General features: G+C 52.4%; 1 protein-coding gene across 1 annotated transcript; it reads left to right on the top strand.

Moving 5' to 3' along the window:
• Positions 1-1,904: 1,904 nt before the first annotated feature.
• Positions 1,905-8,777, top strand: SNX20 (sorting nexin 20; the record flags this gene model as incomplete). The annotated part of the gene is made up of 4 exons (XM_082677913.1): positions 1,905-1,940; positions 5,088-5,226; positions 6,692-6,843; positions 8,109-8,777. Exons 2-4 carry the CDS (start codon positions 5,097-5,099, stop codon positions 8,775-8,777), a joined length of 951 nt encoding a protein of 316 aa, XP_082534039.1. The 5' UTR covers positions 1,905-1,940; positions 5,088-5,096.
• Between the last annotated feature and the right edge of the window lie 5,351 nt (positions 8,778-14,128).

The following is a 14,128-nucleotide window of genomic DNA, read 5'->3' as shown; positions in this document are numbered from 1 at the left end:
GCCAGTAGGTGAACATGTGGGGAAAAACATGGACCTCCTCCCTCACACCATACACAAAAATCTACTTACTCTAAGGGCATTATACTGCCGCAAGTAAGAAAGGCAAACTAGAAAGGTTTGAAGAAAAAGAAGAATTGCCCGCCCTTGTACAGTGCTTACGAGATACCAGCATCGTCCTAAGTGCTTTGAGCATCTTAACTCATCTTAAGCCTCACAGCGGCCTGTGAAGTTGCTGCAGAAAGAACGATAAAGGAGTAATGTCCATGGTCTTACGGCATGACACCAGCTATGCAAGAAAAGATTGACACAGTTGAATGCTTTAAAGTTAGCAACTTCTATTTATCCAAAGACCCCATTATAATAGAGTATGCAAACCATAGGATGGGAAAGATATTATTGAGAAGCACATATACCCACATGAATACATAAAGAACACCTATAAACCATGAAGAAAAGAAGCCAATCAAACAGATGAGCAATGGACTTGGACCAAAAAGGATCCTTCACCAAAAAGGATATAAGGATGGCAAATAAGCCCACGAAAAGATGCTCAACATCACCAGTCACTAGGGAAGTGCAACTAAAAACCATGACGAGATACCACTACACACCCACTGGAATGGCTGAAACAAAAAATATTGACCATATCAAGTGTAGGTGAGGATGCAGAACTTCTAGAGGCTTCATACACTGCTGGTGGGATTGCAAAATGACGCAACCACTCAGGAAAAGTGTCTGGCATGATTGAGTACAGCTGAAGCTATTCATACTCTGAGACCCAGTCATTTCGCTCCAGATAAATATGTGCATTGGATGAATGTGTAAGAATATTCCCAGCAGCACTGATCATGATGGCCCAAACTAGCAACAACCCAAAGGTGCACCAATAGACAAAAAAAAAAGGTAAGTACTGATATATTCAAGTAACGTAGCAATATAGCAGTAAAAAGGAAAAAGCTTTAGCGACACACAAAGACTGATGAATCTTATTCACATAAATGCGGAATGAAAGAAGCAAAGCACCAAAGCATACGAAGAGTATGTGTGGCTCAATTAATATAAAACTCAAAAATGAATAAAATGAAACTGTTGTTTTGGGGTCTGTTAGCAGGTGATAAATTACAAAGAAAAGCAAGGGGGCTTCCCTGGTGACGCAGTGGTTGAGAGTCCGCCTGCCGATGCAGGGGACTCGGGTTTGTGCCCCGGTCTGGGAGGATCCCACATGCCGCGGAGCGGTTGGGCCCGTGAGCCGTGGCCGCTGAGCCTGCGCGTCCGGAGAGATACATGGTAGACTTCTTGGTGGGGGGGGAGCAGGACAGGTTTAATTTTTTGTCTTGTTCCAGCCTCCTGCACTTCAGGCCACAATACGGTTGGCTACAAATCATGTAACTGCCCAGAGGTTTGGCTTCCCTGGTACTTTCTGGCATGTGGGATGCAGCTTCCGCCAGAGAAAGGCACTCTGAGTCTACCCGCCCCCAATCCGGCCCTGGCTCTGCATCCCACCAGCTCTCTGCTCCAAGCCTCACTTTCCCCATCTGTCCTTAGAGCAGGATGGCCCCCATCATGCCTAGCTCAGTAGGGTAGGATAATGCACATTAAAGAGCTTTGGGAACTAAGGTCCGAAATGCCAGAGATTGTCAAGGACCCTGAGGGTCAGACAGGCTGATGTGGGAACTGAGATCCAGGCCCGCCCTGCCATGCTAGGTCCTGCCCAGCAGGGCGGCCTCAGACTGTTAGTTGAGTTCACTAGCATCTTTCATCAGCCAATGGGCTGGGGCAACCAGGAGCGGGTCACACAGCTTATTTCCTGTTTTCATACAGGGAACTTAGCAAAGTGGCAGCCACTGGCCTGCTCGCCCAGAGCTTGGAACAGAGAGCTGAAGGGGGCCATGTGACATCCCTCCTGGACCCCTGGACACGCACAGGACCAGAGACCTCAGGTCAGTGTCTGACCCCAAGCTCAGTGGGCCTCTGCCCCCCTGTGGCCTGAGCCCCCGCCTCCTGTAACCGTCCCTCGCTACCTCTTGGGGGCAGGGTGGTAGGGAGAAGGGTTGGTGACAGATACGCAGGACTCCCCTCAGCGCATTGGGGCAGAGCAGGGAGCAGCTCCTCGACCCTCCATCTCATCAATGCCTTTTGAAGTACCAGATGCTTCTCCAACCTCTCTTGAGCCTGGGGAATAATCTACCAAACCTGTGTTTCTCAAAAAGTGGTACCAGGGAAAGCCTGTATCAGCACAGCCCTCGGGACTGGTGCAAAATGCAGAATCCAGGGCTCACCGCAGGACCTGCTAGATGGGACCCTCTGATGTTGGGAGCAGGAAGTCTGCCCCTCGGCACCTCCACCTCCACCCCCGCCCCTGAGGAAGTTCTGATATATGCTTACATTTGGGAGTGTGCCCATCCAGTGTCTAGGATCTTCTGTCTCCTAGGTTGGACCAGGGTGCTTTACTCTGCTGGAGTTTCACCCCTGATGGAATGTCCCCTCCTGCCCCCTCAGAGAGGTAGCATGGGCTCTGAAGGGGGCCCTGTGTGCCCATCAGAAGAAGCCTGGACATGGCAGGCATCCCTTAGAGGGAGAAGTGATGCTCAGGGCACCTGGGAAGGAAGGAGCAAGGGTGACTGCTCCCGGAGCTGGATGGTGGAGGGGCTGGGCAACTGCTGTCCGCTGGGCCAAGGACAGGCCCTCAAGCCAGGAGTACCAACACTTGTCATATTTTGTCCTAAAGCCTAGAAATCTTTGCTCTGTGGGGTGTAGAGATGGGAGGGAAGGGCCCACAGGACACCATGTACAGCTGTCCCCAAGGAGCTCTTGGAGTCACAAGATTGCTTTCCCCATTTCACAGATGGGAAAACTGAGGACTAGAGACTCCATAGATGCACCAGTGACCACTTTCTCTCTGCCGCTTTCCAGTTTCAGCCGATCCCATGAAAGAAAACCTAAGGGAGCTGGCTTTGGCTGCTGAACTTGATATTTATTCTAAGCTCTGCGTTCATGCTCAGCTTTGCCAGGTCTTTCCTGGGATGCCCAGCCAAGGCTATCACTCCTGGGGTCTCATGGGGTCTCTGGGCAAACAGTGCCCTGCTTCTGACCTGGCACCAGCTGCCTGATCAAGACAGCAGAGCTGGAAGGGCTGGGACCACTGAGGCCAATTCTACTCGCCATCACCCATTTTACAGATGAGCTAACTGAAGCAGGTACATAGGAGTGCCCACAGGAATCACTGAGCCCCCAAGAGTCCTGGCTACCCGAAATCCGTTGGATAAGAGTGTGTGGACCACTTGCTGTCTTGCCTGGGCACCTACCAGAATATAGGGAACCTGTTCCTAGCCATCCATCATCTAGGACAGGGTTGGTGGCCACATCTCTCAGGTGGGGAAACCGAGGACTGGAGATATTAAATAACTTGCCTACGGACCCACAGTTGGTCAGGACGGAAGACCCGACTCCTCAAGGGGAGAAAGCTATAGGGTACTCAAGCGTGTGCAGCCCTGGTCCAGCCATGCCCTGCTCTGTGCCTCAGTTTCCCATCTATATAGGATGAGGCTGGACAGAGGGTCCCTGAGAGCCCCCCACTGGACACCAGCACAGAGCCCCCTGGAGGATGCCCCCAGGGTTCCTTTCACCTGACACAGCAAGAGCACGTTAAGAAGGAGGTCAGGTCACTTGCACCCTTCTTATTTTGAATTTCTGTGCCTAAATGGTGCCCCAGCTACTCACTCCATCTGAGCTGATGTTTTGTTTTGGTTTTTTTTTTCAGTACGCGGGCCTCTCACTGCTGTGGCCTCTCCCATTGCGGAGCACAGGCTCTGGACGCACAGGCTCAGCGGCCATGGCTCATGGGCGTAGCCGCTCCGCGGCATGTGGGATCCTCCCGGACCAGGGCACGAACCCGCGTCCCCTACACTGGCAGGCGGACTCCCAACCACTGCGCCAACAGGGAAGCCCCTGAGCTGATGTTTTAATTGGCCCTTTTTCTAATTCGTCTCAGACATTTTAACTTGTATTCCAACTCACATCTTCATTCAGCCATTTATTTCTCAAATATTTCCTAGAGCATCTATCACGGGTCAGGTACTAATAAAAGGGACTAATACGGTATCTGGTGTGTGCGCAGCCCTGATCTGGTGCCTGACTTAACACTCACACCAGCTTCGTGAAGGTTATTGTGCCCCTTTTGCAGGAAACTGAGGCTCAGAGAAGTTAAATAACTTCCAGGCACCGGCTCATCTTGTTCACTTACCTGGGTCACAGACAGAGTTATGCATAAAATGAACCCCAGGACTCCCGCTGCCCACCCTCCCCTGAGTACCAGGGAGATGATTCTGAAGTCAGACCAGCCTGCGTTGGTGCCCTGCCCACCATTTACCAGCTCTCGATCCTGGGCAGCTCAAAGTCTCAGTTCTTTTACCATAAAATGGAGACAAAAACCTCCTACCACGCACAGCTTCAGATGAAGTGAGGGGGTGGGTGTTGAGTGCAGGATGTGTAGCGTGCACACCACAGGCATTGGCTTGGCTGGCTGGTCACGCTCACGAGCCACGTGACTCGGGCTAAACCTCGGTTGCCTTATCTGTTATTGGAGTCCCGATAGATTATCGTGGGTGTCAAATCAGATAGTGGCTGTGAAGAGCCTGCGTGTATGTGAAGTGGGTATAACAAGTTGTTAGTAAATGTTTGCTTCAAGATGAAGGGAGAGAAAAGGGAAGGATACATTCCAGCCTCCTTGCTTTGGACACTGAGATTTTGTTTACACGTGTAATATGAAATGAAATATTGGTTTTTCTGGACAAGCCAGCAGCTCTCTCTCAAGTCATCATTAAGCTACTACCTTTGCTTAAAGTCACCTCATTTAAAATTCAGAGCAACTCGATAATATAAGGATGCTAACTCTAAGAGAAGGTCATGCTCAGCCTGGGAGCGATCAGTCCAGCAAAGAGCCAGGCCCAGGTTTCACATCTGACAGTCGGGCGGATGGCTAGGTGGGCAGTGGAGGGCTCAGCAGTGGGGACTGTGGAACCCACCAGGACCCACCAGGAACCCCAACACAAGTGGGCACTCACTGTTCTCTCTTGTTTTCCTGGCAGCCTTGGAGCATGGCAAGTCCCAGGCACGCCAGGAGCCCTGGATGGACAACACCCATAGCCCAGTGCATGGCAGGGACCAAGCCGAAAGCATCAGCCCCTGGCCCAGACCTCCCACGTCCAGGACCTGAAGAGCACTTAGGTGGGCTTGAGGCTTGGGGCTTGGTCGGGGGGATAGAGGTTTGAAGACATTTGAAATACAAGTGTGCATACTTCAGTGGATGCCGTGAGAAACAGGGCAGCTCACTTAACTTGTGTTATCCCGAAGTAGACACTGAGACAGGGATTCGGTGCAAGTGGTTTATCCAGGAGACAAGGCCAGGAGGTATGGCAGGGGAGTGGGAAACCGAGGAAAGGAAGGGCAGGAAACCAGTACGGGATGTCGATGAAAAGATTACCACTGTGGGCAACTCGGGCTCTGTCCCAATGGGGGTTGTCTGGGAGACCGTATGGATCACACCTTAGAGCTGTCCCATCCCGGCGGCGAGGAGGCCAGCCTGCTATCCCCTGGTCCCATCCTCCATTGGCAGAGGTACGCTCCACAACGTGCTGCAATGGCCCAAGAAAGCCCTCACGGGGAGAGTCCCAGGTGCTTCCGAAAGAAGCCAGTGGGATGTTCCACAACAGTCAATGCCAGTGAGGGGGCATGGCCGGGCACTGACAGTGTCTGCTATAGCGCCAGCTCCTGGAGCAAACATCTGCCATGTGCATGCAACCCTTCAAGATGTGCTGGCTGACCGCCTGCTCTGCTCCTGGCCCTATGCAGGCACTGGGGAAGCAGGAACAGTCAAACACCGTGCTGGCCTTCAAGTTTAGTAAGGAAACAGATCTGTAGAAAACAATGTAAGATGCCATGGAAAAGGCACAGGGACAAGGTGGGAGGCTCTCATTCTAACACCAAAGGGCAGTTGAAATGATATATGGGTTGGGTCTTGAAGGACACATTGGAGAAGGGCTCCTGGGACACATGTCCCTTGAAATAAAATGTACAGTGGTTTGTGCATTTGGGGAGAGGAAGGATTCTAAGCTTTCCCAAGATTCTCAGAATGGCCTAGGGCTCAAGTGAGGTTTAAGAAACACTTACTTTTTGAGGCAGGGAAAGAAGATGGCATTTGAGGCAGAAGAAGTGGTATGTGCAAGAAAAAGCAGGGAGTGTGGGAAATGAGAGGAGAGAGGAAGGGCCGACCAAGCTGAACCTGGAGCCCAGCATCCTCAGAGCTCCCCCCACCATCCGCTGGTGTGCGCTCAGCCGACAGTAGGGAGGGTGGAAACCCACCAGCCACATCCCTGCTCTTCCGGAGCATGGGGTTTCGCAACAGGCAGAAGTGGACGACGTACCACAAACACACTGCATTTCACCACCAAGAAGCCTCTTGGGGACGCTGGGCTCTTCCAGGTTGCCCATGGCGAGATGGATTCAGCCAGGTTGGGTGTAGGGGTCTGACTGATGCCCGACTGGGTCTATCCAGGGTGGAAAGGAGGAGAGGGATAATCACAGCGTTTCCAGATTCCCACGGCTCATCCCAGACAGACCCAGCCATCTCCCCAAGTCCTTGCCCCCAAAGCACACTGACCTGTGCTAGTCCTTAAGAGTGTGGTCCTTCCAGATGCCCACGACAGCCAAAGCTCCAACTCCAGCATGACCACGCGGGAGCTGCAGGAGTACTGGCGGACCCAGAAACGCTGCTGGAAGCACGTCAAACTGCTCTTCGAGATCGCTTCCGCCCGCATCGAGGAGGGGACAGTCTCCAAATTTGTGGTAAGCAGAGACCAAAAAGTGATGGCGCGCCTTCACGGCCTCCTTCCCGGCCCTGGGCAAGGCTGGTTGCACCTCAGTCTCCCTGACCAGGAAATGGATTGACACACTTTAACTCACAGAAGTCTTCTGGCAAAAAAATGGTCCAAAAGTGAGATTTCACGCTCAGCACCGTGATGGCTGGAGAGTCAAGGTGCCTAAGCCTAAGAAGCAAACTGCCCAGTTTAATCCCATGTTACCCGGTATTATCATCTGTGTCCCTTCTTCATTGTTTTTGATATCCTCATATCATTTTTATTATGTACCTCAGTTTTTCTTTAAAGTGGATCACTTTTTAAAAACACTGAATGGATTTATTTCAAAGGGAAATACCTTAAATGGAAAACCAGTATCACACGGCATAAGAAAAGGTCATTATAAAAGTAAATACAAGGAAAGCTCAGGGCTGTTATTAAATTCTAGCTGGTTACCACGGCAGGCGGAAAGCTGGGCTTGGGGCTGTTTTTCTTTGGAATGGAATTTCAGCCTATGTTGGGGGAGAGGTTAATGACTATGGAAGAGCCACACAGCCTTTCTTTGCCCCCCACCATTCCCCAAATGGGAGTGGAGTAATAATAATAGCTGACCCTGAGTGCTGACTGCACGTCATGGTTTCAGTGCATTGATTCATTTAATCCTCACCCAGTGAGGCAGGCTACTATCCTCATTCTCTGGATGAGAAAACGGAGGCTCAGAGAGGTTAAAGTACCTACCTAAAACCACACAGCTAGACCGTGGTGGGCTGGAATTATAACCCAGGCAGTCTGCGCCCTTAATCAGCATTCTCTTGAAAGAGAAGAGAAGAGAATAGTTTTCTTACTTATAACATCACTGCCAGTATATCACCTAAAACCATCTCCCAGGAGTTCCACACCTGGAAAACACAGATCTTAGTAATTCAAGCCTCCCAGTTCAGGAACCTGAGGCCCAGTTTTGACCACTAAAACCAAGAACGCCCCAGGTCCCCCGCACGGCAGGTTCCTGTATGGCCTTTCTACCCCAGGATGCCTCCACGTCGCTGTGTTTGTTATTCTCCGGTTGACTCTTGTCACGATTCACTGTTACAGCTCAGCAAAGGCTAATGGCAATTTAAAACAGAATTGCAGAAAACCAGCCCCCATTTCCAGGGTATGCTTTAAGGTCATCGTTATTTTATTTCCCGGGCTCTCTCTGTCAGTTCAAACCCTCCGTGACAGTGTAGTCAAAGGCCCTCTCTCTTTGCACCGCAGATGTACCAAATCGTCGTCATCCAGACGGGGAGTTTTGACAGCGACAAAGCCATCCTGGAACGGCGTTATTCAGACTTCGAGATGCTCCAGAAGAAACTCCTAAAGACCTTCCGGGAAGAGATCGAAGATGTCGTCTTCCCCAAAAAGCACCTGATGGGGAACTTCACCCCGGAGATGATCTCCGAGCGCAAGCTGGCCCTCAAAGAGTACCTAGGTCTGCTCTACGCCATCCGCTGCGTGCGTCGCTCGCGCGAGTTCATCGACTTCCTCACGCGGCCCGAGCTGAAGGAGGCCTTCGGCTGCCTGCGCGCGGGGCAGTACACCAAGGCCCTAAACATCCTGGTGCGCACGGTGCCGCTACAGGAGAAGCTGACGTCCCACTGCCCCGTGATGGTGGTGCCGTCCCTGTGCGCCATGCTGGTGTGCCACCGCGACCTGGAGTGCCCCGCCGAGGCCTTCGCCGCCGGGGAGAGGGCTCTGCAGTGCCTGCAGGCCCGGGAGGGCCACCGTTACTACGCCCCGCTGCTGGACGCCATGGCCCGCCTGGCCTACGAGCTGGGCAAGGACTTTGTGTCCCTGCAGAAGAGACTGGAGGAGAACCAGCTCCGGAAGCCCGCCCCCCGGGGCTTCACCCTGAAGGAACTCACCGTCCAAGAGTATCTGTACTGAGCCACTCCCCGGGGAAGCTGGAGAACTGGGGATCACCATGGCTCGTGGGCTTTTGGGGGTTGATTCTGAGCGGAAAGAGCCACTTTGGGCTCTAGCTTGTGGGATGACTTGGAACAAGCCCCTCCTCTGGTCCTCCGTTTCCCCATCTATGTTAAGCGGAGATGCTTCCGGGCATCCTTGGAAGCCTCTACTTGTGTCCTGTGTCCCCTTCATGCCAGGCCCACTTCGTCTCAAAACCACAAACCCAGCCGCCAAAACACTGGAGAGTCATATCAACCTTACTGGGGTTTCTGTAGGTAGCTGGAGGAGAGGTTTAAACTGCACATCACAGACAAAGCTTGATCCATTTCCTCAGAGACATCTCTCTTTAGCTGCCCTGAGGCTTTCCTCTTTGTTCCTCCCCCTCAACCTTGCTGGTAAGTATTCCCACCTATCATCCTAAGTATTCTAGCTCTTCCCTGGTAGGCCCAACTCAGCAAGACAAAAGGTCACCTACTGCTCCTCAAAGCCAGCTTTGTCCCCAGGATGAGCCATACGTCATCCTTTGAAGGGCGAGAGGATCCTGGGCTAGAACCAGCAATCATTGCCTGGGGTTGGTTTCCATTTGTAAGGCAACTGTCCCTTGAATGGACTTTCTGGATTACGTAGACATAGCCCTGACAGGAGGTGGGACCTCTGGGTAGAAGAGATTGAATGCTCGACGCCTCCCCATCTGAAGGACAATGGATTGGGATGCCCTTAACCGAAGTCTGCTGTCAGGCCCCCCAGGTGAAGTGGATTCTGGGCCAGTGACCTGGGTTCAGCGCAGGGCAGGAGTTGATGGTACAGGCTGGTTTGGACCCCATATGCCTATCAGGCTAGTAGTCCCTGAAGATCTAAACCATGTGGCTGAGGTTATTATCAGGGTGAGGCTGTAACTTGGGAACCGTAACCTGGGGCGCCACACTGGCCTGAACCAAGATCTAGCTCAGCAAAGAGCAGTGGGCAAGCATTCACTGAACTACACCGAACATATTCAACAGCAACACCATGTGGCAACACCTGGAGTGGCCCAACCAGGCTCCTTCCTGGAGGTTAGACACAGACTGACACCTTCAGAAAAAGAAAGTTTTCAAGTATCTCAATTTACTCCAGGAGAAGGACACTTTAAGTGGGAGAGATTGGATTTCTTGGAAATCTGGGCAGGTGGATAATTAAAGTGTTAAACGGAAAAATAAAAAGAGCTGCAATTCTTTTGTAATAGTAAAGAAGATCATATTGATTTTACAAGTCATTTCATCAAATACAAAATGCTGCTGTCAACTGTTAGACGCACCAAATATTCAGTAAGAAAGAAAAAAAATGCCCAACATGGGGAGTTTAGTAGGCGTTTCCAGCAAAAAGCTGGGAGACAAAAAAGAGTTAGCTCCCAATGTAATGGTCCACGTAGAATAAACCTGCCTTGTAGAAAGGGACAGTGAGGAAAGGCATGAATCAAATTTGACACTGAGTGGAGAGTGTGGACTCTAGAACTGGAACTGCAAACTGGTACTCACCCAGGTTTGGGGTCTAAACACACACAGTGTGGTCCCAAATCCTCAAGCTGAGAAGTCATGGTAAAGAGGTTTCAGATGCAGGTGTTTCAGGTACCTTGCACCACAGATGCAAATTCTGAAGGAAGTGAACATAGATCCAGGCCAATAGAGAGGAAGATGCCATTGACTTCAGAGGTGCTAAAGCGTAGGGGGTGGAGGGTGACTGTGCATCTGAAAATCACATATATATAGTGTACTTGTGTGTGGTGTCGAGACAGAGGAAAAAACCTTACGCAAGGTAAAAGGGAACTAAGAAATCATATGGGGGAGTTTCCCATCAGTACCCTTAAAGAAGGGCTGGGTACCACAGAGTAAGGAAAAGGACTTACTCTGGCTTCTGAAAAGGGCCCACCCACAATGCATAGCTTCAGGCCTCCCACGTTGTCTCCTCCTGGTGATGCTAGATGCTGCCCTCCCAGTTCTTTTGATGGCCTTGGCCTGTAGGTCCACTGGTGTTTCTTCAGGCCACGCACAGTGTGTCTTCATCCACTCCGGGTGTCCAACGGCCTCTCCTCCTGACATCTCCCTTTGCCGCAGAAGTCTGAGACCCGCTCATTTCTTGAGTTCCTGGAACAAGTCCTTGAATTCCTCAACCCCTCCTCCAGGAAGCTTTCCTTGTGGCCCACTGTGACCCCACCAGGGTACCGCACTTCCCTGTTTGCCTGGACCCTCTCCCACCCGACAGTATTGCTAAGTCTTTCTTTCCAGGGAACTCTGGAGTGGTGGTAGCTGGGATTGGACCCTTTTCTCCTGACTTCTCAAAAGTTGAGCCCACAGGAAAGGTGAGAGGCACTTGCCCTCAATGCTCAGGGTGGAGCCCCGGACCAGAAGCATCTGTGTCACCTGGAGCTTATGAGACAGGCAGAATCTCAGGCTCCACCCTAGACCTTCTGAACCAGAATCTGCATGTTAACGAGATTCTCTCACCCACCTTCTCCTTCCTGCCCCACGAAGGTGATTCCTCTGTACGCAGGTTAAAATTTGAGAAGCCCCATGTTGAATTGACTTGACAGTGGCCTTGAGGAAAACCATCCACAGAGCCTGGGCAGTCTGCCATCTGGGTTCCTCCCTGCCCCACCTCCTCCCAGCCCAGGCCCTCGCTGGTACACATGCTTCAGCCCAGGGCCCGAGCAGCTCTTGCTGGGAGCACCATGCCAGCCACACCCACACCCGGGAACCTGCTCTGGGCACTTGGCCCCGGAGCCTGAGGGGGGCCGGTTCACATGAAGGTCTGCTCCAGCAGCCTCTGGCTCCTGCTGGATGTGACACAGAGCCAAAGGTCTCCCTTTGGACGGGATTTGTCATCCTTGTGAGACCCCATGCCTGGGATGCTGGCAGGTCTCTTACCCCCAAGCCAGGATGGGGAAACGGTTACTACCAGGGGCTCCCCAGCATTTTTGGAGCCCTACTGTGTGTCTAGGGCTTCTCTGATTACTGATGGTCCAGGTCTGCCCAAGAGATATTCTTATCCCACTTAACAGACAAGGACACAGACACCCTGAGAGGTTAAGTGACTTACCCAAGGTCACACAGCCAACAACAGGTAAAGCAGGAAATTAAGTGCAGGCCTGTGTCACCCCCAGCCTGTGCTCTCCTCCCTGAGCCCCACATTGGAGGACTGAGAGGAGAAGGTTGCAGATATGTCCCTGGGGATATGTCCCTTCAAGAGACTTTCACTCCTCTCTGCTTACAGGTGGGGAAACTGAGACCTGGAGAAGGGGCTCTCTCCAGGTCACATGGTGAGACAGGGGCAGCTCCAGGACTGGGGTGTCCACATCAAAGTGATATAGTATGGCAGGCTGGGCAGACAGGATAATCCCGGGTTGGGATTCCAAGAGGCGACGGGGGGTCACCCAGCTGGACCTGGGGGGCACAGGATCAGTACTGAGGCCTGAGCCAGGGCGGCTAGGCTGCTAGCCAGGAGGCTCTGTTCAGGGTGGGCTCCAGCCCCATTGCCTACATTCCCTTAGCTCAGCAATGGTCTCCTAGCTGTAACTCTGCTTTGGAGCAGCAAATTCAGCTCCAGTTCCACTTGCTGGGGACAGGAAGCTCCCACCGTGTCCCCAGACAGACCCTCCTGGGCTCCTCCAGAGCTTCCTGTCCTCCTGCAGCTGCCTTCCCAGAATCCTCCCTGGGGGGCCAACAGCGCTGCCATCTGTTCTACCATCCACCAGCCATCTTCCTTCTAGCAGTCTCCTTTTACGCATGTAAATGGATTTGAAAAAGAAACTTCCTATTACAACCCTCCATGGAAAATCAGATTCACCTGCTATAATGAGAGGGTAGCTATAAAAATAAGCACGATGAAACCTCTCGCTGTTATTACAACTCTGCGGCCTTTGTCTGAGACAGGCCTTGAGTTTAAGGCCGCCAGATGTCCTCTGTTAAAAGAGACAGAGACAAGCCTTGGAGACCTGTCAGCACCACGTTGAGACTGCTCTCTGATTTACTCAGAAGGAATGGAAAATACCGCAAAGGGAAATCAGCTTCTGACCGCACGGGCTGGATCATGCGAAGTTCTCTGTGCGTTGTCTCAGACTAGTTGGGGCCTTGCTCCCTCTCCTGGGCCCCGTGGCCCCGATCCCCGTCCCATGCCCTGTATCAGCCCTGCTTGATCAGTCGTGGGCCTGGTTTCGGCTTTGGCTGACATCCTTGGTTTTCCTCACCCCACCTGGGAGGTGGCACCCAGGCTCCAGTTCTGGGCTTCACACCCTGACATCAGGTAAGACCCACAAATGGAGGGAGAGTTCTGGTTCGGTCAAAGCCAGAACCTGCAGTGTGTCCTCTACTTGGTGTCACTGTGTCCCCTGGTAAGAGCCAAAATAATGCCCCTCCCCGGAAAAGGCCCTGCACAAGCCCCCACCGGCCCAGTCAGCAGAATAGGGCCCCTCACCAGCCTTACCCATACACCGTGTACATTCTCCTCTCTCAGTAAACAACGACTCCTACTCTATGCCAGACCCTGTGAAGAGCTGGGGACGCAGCGGTGAACAGGACAGACTGGGTCCCTGTCCTCATGGAGCTGAAACATCAGAAGGGAGACACTTGCAGAGCAAACTGAAGCTGGGACAGAATGGTCTCCCTCAGCCAGATGGTCAGGGAGGGCTTCTCGGAGGAGGAGGTGTTTAAGGGAGCCATAGGGGAGGCTGAGGAGGCAGCCACCGCAGCGTGGGGAGGGGAGAATTTTAAGCAGAGGGAAAGCGGAAGCACAGCTCTGAGGCAGGAACCTCCTCTGTCCCCAAGGAGCATCAGCCCAGGCCCGGGACCAGGAAAGGGGCAGGTAGGCCCTGGACATCCCTTCCCCTGGCTGTGCCTGCTGAGAGGAAGGGTTCCAGGTGCTGACGGAAAGCCGCCTGGCAAGCCCATCTGTGCCGTGGCCCATCTCCAGCAACTGGCTCGTTGCAACATGAATGAGCTGGGAGCTCGTGTTCAGGGCACTCGGATCCTTTGGGTTTACGAGTGACAGAAACCCAGGGTAATCGGACAAAGAGAAATTTATTCTCTGAAAAGCCCAGGAATAGATTAGCTTCAAGTTGGAGCCCAAAACTCAAACCATGACCTCTACATCTGCTTTCTCTCTCACTTTCACTTTCTCTCTAAATATCTCTTTCCTTGGTTTAGGCTTCTCTCTCAACAAGCACTCCTCCTGGTGATAAGATGGCTGTAGCAGCGCCAGGCTCATATGCTCCTTCTCTGCAACCCCACAGGAGTCCCCTGCAGGGCTCCTGTGAAGGCCGGGTCTGTAGGATGTGTAGGAATCGCCCACCCACATGCCCT

This window comes from Grampus griseus (genome assembly GCF_964374135.1).
Source record: "Grampus griseus genome assembly, chromosome: 19".
Classification (NCBI taxonomy): domain Eukaryota; kingdom Metazoa; phylum Chordata; class Mammalia; order Artiodactyla; family Delphinidae; genus Grampus; species Grampus griseus.
The sequence above is the reverse complement of the archived record's forward strand: the minus strand, read 5'-3'. Positions and strand labels throughout refer to the sequence as shown.